The sequence below is a fragment of the Anopheles coluzzii genome, chromosome 2, assembly GCF_943734685.1.
Source record: "Anopheles coluzzii chromosome 2, AcolN3, whole genome shotgun sequence".
NCBI lineage: Eukaryota > Metazoa > Arthropoda > Insecta > Diptera > Culicidae > Anopheles > Anopheles coluzzii.
Genome location: NC_064670.1, coordinates 99,165,786 through 99,175,469, shown reverse-complemented (window position 1 = coordinate 99,175,469; position 9,684 = coordinate 99,165,786). Strand labels below are relative to the sequence as shown.

The 9,684-nt window shown below is 47.0% G+C and overlaps 1 protein-coding gene across 1 annotated transcript; it reads left to right on the top strand.

Annotated features, from left to right (window-relative positions):
* Window positions 1-975: 975 nt before the first annotated feature.
* Window positions 976-9,354, top strand: LOC120947906 (juvenile hormone esterase-like). Its single transcript, XM_040363719.2, has 7 exons — window positions 976-1,064; window positions 3,816-4,455; window positions 6,421-6,567; window positions 7,407-7,952; window positions 8,021-8,368; window positions 8,437-8,732; window positions 8,818-9,354. The coding sequence occupies exons 2-7, from the start codon at window positions 4,168-4,170 to the stop codon at window positions 8,984-8,986; spliced, it is 1,794 nt and encodes a 597-aa protein (XP_040219653.2). The 5' UTR covers window positions 976-1,064; window positions 3,816-4,167; the 3' UTR covers window positions 8,987-9,354.
* The last annotated feature ends 330 nt before the right edge of the window (window positions 9,355-9,684 follow it).

Here is a 9,684-nt window from a genome sequence, read left to right as displayed (position 1 = left end):
ATAAAAAAAAAATAAAACACACACATCACAGACCAATTCTGAATGACCAGTTACATTGCAGTTCGAGAACACGAGCCACATCACATGGTTGGGACAATGTCGCACTTTTGCTTTTAGCTTGCATATTCGCATTGGACGGCAGTGCCGGGCTGCACTTTTCTGCATTGCCAATGTAGGACGGCGGCCGCGGCGGCGTGCCCGAAAATGTGGGTCAGTAAATTTTTGATGCATTTATGCAAAGTGGCGTTGAGATTTTTGACGCGGGGAAAGAACGCCACCGAAGCAGGCAGGAAGGCAAAGAACAAATTGGGAACAAAATGTTTTCGTTGGTCACTCAAAAGGCGCGACTGCATTTGTGTTCGTTCGTGGCGTGTGAGCGTGCGTGCGTGTGTGAAAGCGCGTGCCTGTATGGGAACGATCTTTCAAGTGATGACACAATTTGATGATCAAATTTTCGGGACAAACTTACCCGCCAATTTCGGGGATACAAAAACAGGTCACCACACTGTGTCAAGAGGGGAGGAGAATTGTCTGTAAATTTAAGGCTTTTTTTAGTTCAAACAATAAATCATTAAATACTGTGTTTAATAAACAATTCCCGAACGAACTCCAACAAACACAGCACCCAACAGAACGAAGTTGCGAGGAAAGAGTACTTCATTTGGTAGTAAAATGTGAAACCCTCCCGTACTTGACGTTGACGGCCGGTCGTACGCACTCTACACACATGGGGAAGGATTAATGCTCTACAGATTCCCCGCCATGAAGGGCAGGAAGCAGCATGGAAAGGGTGGTAACAGGAGAATCTCACCCAAACGGACCAATCGAATGACTTCGATCCCCGGGCCCGGATCGTCCGGCCACTATAGCCAGCTGTATAAAAGACACATCCTCCCGGTACGAGGGCACCAGTAGTGGGCTGCACGTCGGGATCCTTCGGTGGTGTTGTGGGCGCAGTTGTGCAGTTTTTGCCATTGCTCCCTCTTCTTGGGCGTGCGAGAAAGTGAAAGTAATTGTGGTGACGTAATTACGGAATGTAATTGTCGTACGGAATCGTACGGAATGTAAGTGAAATTAATTGTATTTTTTATTGTATTTATTTAAGAAACCCATGTATTCTTTGAGCTGGCAAAAATTAGAACAAACATCTAGAGCATTAAGTATCATCTGAGCTGACTCGAAAACAGTATACGTATTGTTTGATTGTTGTTTTAAATTATTTTGTTTTAATTTCTCAGATATATATAAATAAGAATTCAAGTACAGTGGAGCGCCGTTTATCCGGGTACCTTTTATCCGGTTGTCCATTTATCCATGCTATTGAAAAATGACAGTTCAATACATAGATGACATTGCGTGCTGAGGAGGATATTTGAAATAACGGTTACTAGAGATTTTGTTATAACAAAATACGCTATAATGCATGGCACATTTCAAATATTCTCATCGGAAAAACATGAGGATTATAAAAATGGCTAGGTTTTACCAAAACATATTATTATTTTCAAAAACAAACCAGGATTTTGTGATTAAATAAATACTTTGACTGATTATCCGTGTTTTTCGACTATCCGTGTGAGGTCGAGTCCCGAAGAGCCCGGGCGCTCCAATGTACATACAAATGTTCAAACAAATATAAGTATTTTTAAAATGCATAATTTACAATATAACAAAAATATCATAAAATTCGTAAATCTTTCCTCCTAAATAAGACACAAAATTAACAAAAATAGTAAATAGTAAAACAGATTTTAAAAATGATCTTTTTACACTAAAATCAGCAAAATGACTGAAAAAAACATCTAATTAAAATCCCCTTGCTCATTCCTCTACTCCTTCCCACTTATCTCATCAAACTCCAATCAAACATTCCGCCCAGCGCACACGCGTGGTCTAATAAAACCCCCGTCGGTGATAAAAAAATAAGTGAAATTCCCCCAAAGTTCGTACACGTGCCACCGTGCGACCGTATCAGATGGAAACTCACTCCAACACTCCCTGAAAACCGATAAGCTTCACGCCGTTGCACGCGCTGCATCACAAACTCGCTTCACATCTTCCATTCATCATTAGGCTTGGCTTTGCTTCCTCCTTCGGCCGATCGCACAAAGTTGTTTATCATGGCCTCGTGCTTGAAATTTGAGGGTATTTGGTAGATTGAAACCTGATTGAAGATAAAGAATGGCAGAAGGTATCGCAAACAAAGCAAATCGGAAACACACGCTTACCTTATCACTGTGTGCGTTTGATAAAGCTCAGAAATATATTTTAATACTTTTTTGAACGAGCATCGTAGCGTGTAGCTTTGGGCAAAGTGATTGGGCAGGTTTTGAAACAGGCGCGGAAGCAGAAGCAGTTTTCCAAGAATTTAGAACCGGCAAAACATGTGGTCGTTTCGGTTTTTTTATCATCTGTCTTTTTTTACTCAGAAGAAGATCTTCGTTTGAGGTTTTAACTTTTTTTTAAGTTTACAACCAGTCTCGTTGATATAGGAAGCTTTGAATTCGTTTATACAGCTGTTCAGAAGTTGGTGGAAGGGCGATAACGAGGCGTGGAAGGGGATGTTGCCGGATCCATCAGTGGCTCTAGGCCACAGGCAGCAGCAGTTGCGCTAGAAGAGCACACACATGTCAATAAACAGCCTTTTTTGAAGGTTCAATTGGGTAACTTTTTGTTGTTTGTGTGATTAGTTTGAATAGTGATAAGAAGATCTTTTTCAATGGCCCAAATCAATTGTACTTTATGTGAGTTTTTATACCAGTTATTCGATAAAAATGCTTTCAAAATAGGAAATCATCATTTAATCCAATAAAAAAAGGAAAATTCAACAGTCATTCAACATGCCACAAAGCCTCCAAAAGCATTTCCAAAACCAAAGTGATAAGAAGACAAAGAAACCCCATTTTCGTAGAATCAATCCATCCCTCCCTCCCTGCCATCCAGTTGACACTTTCAACAATAAAACCGATTCGATTCCAAAAATAACGCCCCGAATTATCAATCAAACACGTTCCCAATTTGCAAACTCACCGTGCGCGCGTGGCACAACAGCGCCTTATCGCGCCCAAAACGCCATGTTATTTCTTGTGCGGCTTCCACTAGAACCGTGAGCCGACGCGCATCCTCGCATCAGCTAGAACACGTGGCCATTTCGAGCTGTAGGATGTAGGTCAGCGTCGTGCTAGGAGTCCCGGCCTGCACCCTGCCAGCGAACCGATAAGCCGCATGCGTGTCTTACTCGTGAACGTGAATGAAGTGTTGCGTCCCCGTCCTCCCCTCTCACATTTGAAGTAATTGAATTCGATCGATCCGGTACGAAGATCGCTTCAAATCACACCTCCCTCACCCTTAATTAGGCTGGAAGCGCGTAGATGCGTGTGTTTGTGCAGCAACTCGTTTGATTTGGAGAAGAAGGCGCTGAAAACTGGAAGCAACGCCAGCATTCCCCCTGCTAGCTCACCAACACACACACGGAAAGCGCGCGCGCGTCGGGCGGTTGCTAGGTAGCGGCGAGCGCGCTGCTCCACCACTCGAACGGTGTGAGTCGATGAGAGAAGGTACGCGCGAGCGCTTGACGCGTACTTTAGCCGCCGTGTAAACGTCACTAATTGGCTTGCGCTTTCTACGCGAGCACGCGCGCGCGCGGTAAAAACGCACCTAGAAGGGAGGGCCCCCTTTTCAGGATTAATCGTAGATTGTGTGTGTGTTATCTGCGGGGTTCGAAAACACACACGGGTCGGGGGGAACCGATATTGTTTGACACACATGTGTGTTTATGTTGTTTTGTTTTGCTTTCGTTGTCGTTGTTGTCGCAGATCTTTACGCGTGCGCGTTTGACGCCCGGCGGAACCGGCCACCGAGGAGGAGGAGCAGAGAGGAAAGGCAGTGAGGAGTGCGGTTTGCTAATAAAATCATCGATCCCGCCGGCGGTCCAGTGCAGTGCGCTATCAGCCCCAGCGGACGGAACATCACCCTGCGCGTGAGTGAGTAAGTGAGTAAGTGCGAAAGGGCAGAAGGGCAAACGGATTACTCAGCGATCAACCGAAGCGATAGTGGTGGGTGAATTGTGTGAGCTTTCGTGCAAACAAAAACAAAGTCAAAACAAACAAAAAAACGTGAAAAGCACCCGTGTGTGAAAAAGTGTGTACAATTCCTGGTGTAATAATTATGGTACGCACGCGTCAGACGATGATCGTGCCCTCGTTGCTGCTGTTTGTGATGCACTGTGTGGTGTCGTGCACGAGCAGTGGCAGTCCGCTGCTGGTGCGGGCGGCCCTAGAGCCGAATACGGCCTGTGCGTCTGCGGATGAGGTGGACACGGGTGATGCGCCCCGAGTCTGCATCGACGACGGCTGCCTGGTGGGGACGCTTCGGGACGGTATGGGCGGGGAGCAGTTCGAGGCGTTCCTGGGCATACCGTTCGCACAGCCACCGGTCGGGGAGTTGCGTTTTGCGGTAAGTAACGGTTTCTGTGATAGAAAAGTGGTTCTTATTCTAGTGGTTTAGAAACAAAGTGTCCTTTTTTTGGGTAATTATTGAAGAATGATGGAAAAATTAAATTTCATTTAACTTTGTTTGTTGAAGCCATGAGTCTAGTCTTATTAACATTCCAATGAAGCTAAGTCTATCAATAATCAATAGGAGAAACTTATTTTATAGTCAATTTAATACGAACTACATAGTGTTAATGGTGTCACATGAACAGTTCGTCATCATAATGACCTAAATATGAACAATTTTAAATTTAGCTCAAACCGGAAGATTGAATACAAGAACCTGTGCAAACAAGCTTATGAACAGGTTGTCAAATATGTATAACTTCCTCTTTGGTGTAACGACTAACGCCCCGATCCTACTGGACTAATGTAGGCATCTTAATACTGGTTACGATGGTTACCCCAAAAATGTTTATGGTCAAGTTCATGGTAGTTTTGGGTAAAATTAACAAAAATCCTGAGTCGACTACGACCCGACTCCGATAATTTCGGAACCGACTCCGGAAGGTAGGTCCGCTTGGCATTATCCGGAGTCGTTTGGAGTCGTTTGGAGTCGTTCTGAGTCGTCCGTATTCGTCCGTATTCGTCCGGAGCCGTCCGAAGTCGGCCGGAGTCGGCCTTCGCAACAAAAGCCTGTATATAAAGTGCAAGTGCAGAGTGAAGGACAAAAAAACCCAACGAAATCAAATGTCAGATCACAAGCATATTGCACCGGACGGCTCCTGTTGACTCCACACTCCGACTTTGAACGACTCCGGGCGAATCTGGGCGACTCCGGACGACTTCGAACGACTCCGGAAGACTTCGGAACTAGTGGTTTAGATTTTACCAGAGTCAGAATCGGACCAACAATAGGCGGAGTCGGAATCGGAGTCATGGATACACTTCAAAGAGCACACATCGCTAATTCATGGTGACGGAGGAACGATCTCTGGTTGGGAATTGATATCGTTCGGTCTTATAGAAACGGGTTCGGGTCTATCAAATAGACCAAAGATTCGCCTCTTATATGTATAGCTAATGTCTTATTGAAATTATAAGACAAGGAGCTAAAGTGCGAAAATGTTAGTGTTATGCTGCCAACGATACGAATAACCAAGTAAAATAATGCTCACGTCACTTCTAGTAACGGTTGTTTTAGGCTGATAACTTGCACTCAAAGAACTATAGTAAAAAAGATTATTTGTTTTAGCTGATTTATAGCTATTGTATTATTAATACAGTTTATCGTGGAATCATTAACTGTGAGAATTAAGAACTTGATAAACCCTAACAAATATACCTTTAATGAAATATAATCTCGATAAGAGAGAATAATGTTGACTTAAATCGATAGTGATACGTCATAGTCATAGTCATAGTGATTCGTTATCCATTACAAGGATTTTGGGTTTTTTGCAACCTTTTTGTATGCTCGAACGTTGTAATTGAGTTCATGAACGTTAGTCTAACATTAATTAAGTGTGATTTAAGCGTCAAGATATATCAAGATATTAATTTTAAAGTTCATATAAATTGAGTGGAACAAAATCTTTTTGCATCATCAACATCAATACTGTGATATGAGTGAAATTGAAGAACTTACACACTAATCGTTTAAGTACACAGTTTACATATTGTTTATTTGAACTTAAAAATCGGAACACTCTCTCTGTCCTATCCCGCTGGTAAAGGTGGTTATTTAATGCGTTTGCCACCAGTTTCAACTCGTTTAATATCGATTAGATTGCACAACCGTCCGATTTCCCACGCTCTCTACCTCATGATGTAGAGCATGCATTCAATGCAAATGATCACCTTGAGCAAGTAGCAATTTTTCCAACGATTAATGTGTAATCAGGGAAGCATTATTTTTTTAGTCGTTGTCTCGTTATCAATCGTTAGTAAAATGCGCCACCATCAAATCTTCATCTACCTCCAACAGGACCCGCTCCCCAACGGCCCCTGGTACGAGCAGCTGTACAACGCGTCCTACGAGCGTGACATGTGTCTCCAGCGGAACGATCTGCTGCCCAATCCGCCCGTCACCGGCAGTGAAGACTGTCTCTACCTAAACGTGTACCGGCCAAAGGTGAGTCACGGATGATTTATTCTCACCCTCGTTCGCTCTCCGCTCACTCACTCGCTCACTGCCTGTACGCTCCTCCAAGCAATTCCGATGGCTCGTGGCCACGCGCCAACCATTTTACGCTCGGGGTGGCACCGAGAAAGTGGGGACAGTCACGCGTGGGAACCTGCAAGTGCTTCCTGCGCAAACGAGTCCCCCCGTACCCTCCTCCATTGGCGCCATGTCATAATTAACAAACGAATCGTTTTTGCGCGTAACCACACACACACGTTGCAGGGCTTCATTGAGGCTCCAATACTCGCTAGGCAACAGCGAAGCGCTTCAGCAAGTAGAACAAGATCGTTAAAAGCGGGCGCATGCGCGCGTGGCTTCACTAACCGTCCGCGTGGGGTGAGCACATTCACCCTCCTTACACAAATTCCGGTTTTTGATCGTTCTGCTGATTAAGCGGTCTTCCGCCACAGGGCGTGCGTGGTGCTATTGATATGCCCGCCGTGTGCCGAGTCAGCCAACGGTGCGAGGGAGGGGGGGGGGGGGGGGAGGGCTGGAAAAGCCGTCGCCGTATTTAAACGCGTGTTTTATTTTTATATTCTCACTCCCCCACCCACTTGTTTGGTGGTTTATGTGGCTGGAGCCCCAGGATGGAGCCAGTCGGTGCGATCGATCGATGGCAACGACTTGTAGCAAACGGCAATTAGCAACACGTGGCGTTGTGATGCCGCGAGAGTGCGAATGAAAGTGAAAATTACTACGCCTCGCACGCTGAAGGTCGCCAACGACGCCTCTCAACCGACCATTTACAACTTGTATTTGTGTACTAATTTGCATCGGCATCCAAACAGGAATGTGACGACCGTACCAACCTGCCCGTGATCGTGTACATCCACGGCGGTGGTTTCTTCTCCGGCACGGCCAGCTCGCTCATTGTCGGCCCAGAGTACATTCTCGACACGAAGCGGGCGATACTGGTCACCGTGCAGTACCGGCTCGGTGTGCTCGGCTTCCTGTCGACGGGCGATACGGCCGCACCGGGCAACTTCGGCCTGAAGGATCAAACGCTCGCCCTGCGCTGGGTGAAGCGCAACATTCGACGGTTCGGTGGCAACGAGCAGCTGATCACGATCGTGGGCCAAAGTGCGGGCGCCACCTCCGTCCACATGCACATGATCAGTCCGCTGAGCCGGGGACTGTTCGAACGGGCGATCATGATGAGCGGCAACTCCCTGGTGCCGTGGAACATACCGACCAAGGATCCGCTGGCACTCGCCCGCTCGACCGCCATGGTGGTGGACGTGATGGGTGCGGACCGGCTGTCGGGCAAACAGCTCGTCGCAGCACTGCGGGACATCCCCGGCGAGAAGCTCGTCGGTAACGTTCACAAGCTAAAGGTAAGCATTGTCGCGGATTTACTCGACTCCTCCAGAAACTAATGCTTTGGCACTCTACGCACAAACAGCTCTGGTCCGTTGATCCACTGACACTGTTCCGCCCGGTGGTGGAACCGAAGGATTCCCCCAATCCCTTCCTGACCGAGGAGCCGAAGGTGAGCTGGCGCAACGGCAACTACCAGCAGGTCCCTTACCTGGCCGGTTTCGTGCCAAACGAGGGTGCTATCCGGGCGCTCAGTATCTTCAAGGACGCGACACTGTTTGGCGAGCTGCAGCGTAACTTTAGCACCATTCTGCCGATCCTGCTCGAGCAGCCGCCCTCGAAAGCGTTGACCGAGAAGATGCGAACGCGTTTCCTGAACGACACCACAGACGACGAACCCGTTCGGCAGGATAACTTGCAAGGATTTGTGGATGTAAGTGAACCATTTGAGAGGGAGCAGACAGCACAGCAAACGAATACTGAGCGTCATTCTTCCCGCAGCTCTACAGTGAGGCCGCGTTCATCTATCCAGTGCAGCTGGGCGTTAGGCAGTACATCACGGCGGCCGACACCGACCGTGCACCGGCCAGCGTGTACAAGCTGTCGTACAAGGGCCGCTACTCGTACTCCGCCATCTATGCCGGCGGTGATACGAGCGACTACGGTGTGGTGCACTGTGACGACCTGAACTATCTGTTCCGCCAGCCGGCCATCTTCCCGGACTATCCGGCCGGTGCGCCCGAGCTCAAGATGGTGGACACGTTCGTGAACTTCTTCATCGATTTCGCAATCAATGGGTAAGGTTTAGGTGGTGAAGATGTCTGTTTTAGCACTCACTAGAAACTAATTCTCTGTGTTATCGGCTTGTTCCTTTCATCTTAGTCGTGCGACACCGCTGGCACCGGTGCGGGAGTGTAGGAACGAGAACCAAGTCTACCAATCGCTCGACTGTGATGTGCAGGAGTTCGTTCGCGTCGGCGATGATGTGCAGGTGAAGGTGCTGAGCGCTCGCAACGAGGAAATGTTTGCGTTCTGGAAGGATTTCTACTGAAACCGCGCGACTTCGGACACAGCTTTAAATGTGATACTTAATCGTCCATTCCAAGGATTGTTGTGCAAAGGGTGTGGGTGACCAGGGCTCGATAAGGGGGGATGCAGTACAAGTTGCAAATGTAAGATAATTAATCAATTCCATCAAACCTTTCCTTCGTTTCGTTCGTTAGCAATGTTCGCTAGCGATCGCTCATGATCGCTCATGGGAGCCATTTTTCATCATCGTAAGCGTTTAGTTTGTAGGGTTTGGTTTTAGGCTTTTGTTTTGTTAAGGTAGTGCCGGAATGTGTTGCAATGGTATACAATTAAAAAAAAAACACCAAAATTGTTTGTAGAATAAAACTGGGGGCTATGTAAGATAGGTCAGTTTGCTGGTGGTTTACTTTCCTTTGTGGGTCGTTTTCATCAAAGCCACACCCTCTACGAATGTCCGAAACAGCAGTTATTCAGCAGTTCAGCGTACCCGTTAATCGGTTGAAACCTGTTTCCGGTGCCCACTGTGTGGTGAACTGCCAGGGCAAGAATCGCAGCCTCCAAACTAGTGATGGGAAAAATGAAGTTTTTATCGGAATCGATTCCGGCTAGATCCGCAGTTTTCTGGAATCGATTCCGGATAGTAGATCCGGAATTAGTTTTCGGAAGCGGTTCCAAAATCAAAATCGACTCCGGAATTGGCTCCAGAATCGGAATCGGTTC

Bases quoted from the DNA above. Each gene is read 5' to 3' on its own strand.
- LOC120947906 (XM_040363719.2), top strand. From the start codon at position 4,168: ATGGTACGCACGCGTCAGACGATGATCGTGCCCTCGTTGCTGCTGTTT. The intron at 4,456-6,420 runs GTAAGTAACGGT...TACCTCCAACAG, and splicing joins TCGGGGAGTTGCGTTTTGCG to GACCCGCTCCCCAACGGCCC. The intron at 6,568-7,406 runs GTGAGTCACGGA...GCATCCAAACAG, and splicing joins TAAACGTGTACCGGCCAAAG to GAATGTGACGACCGTACCAA.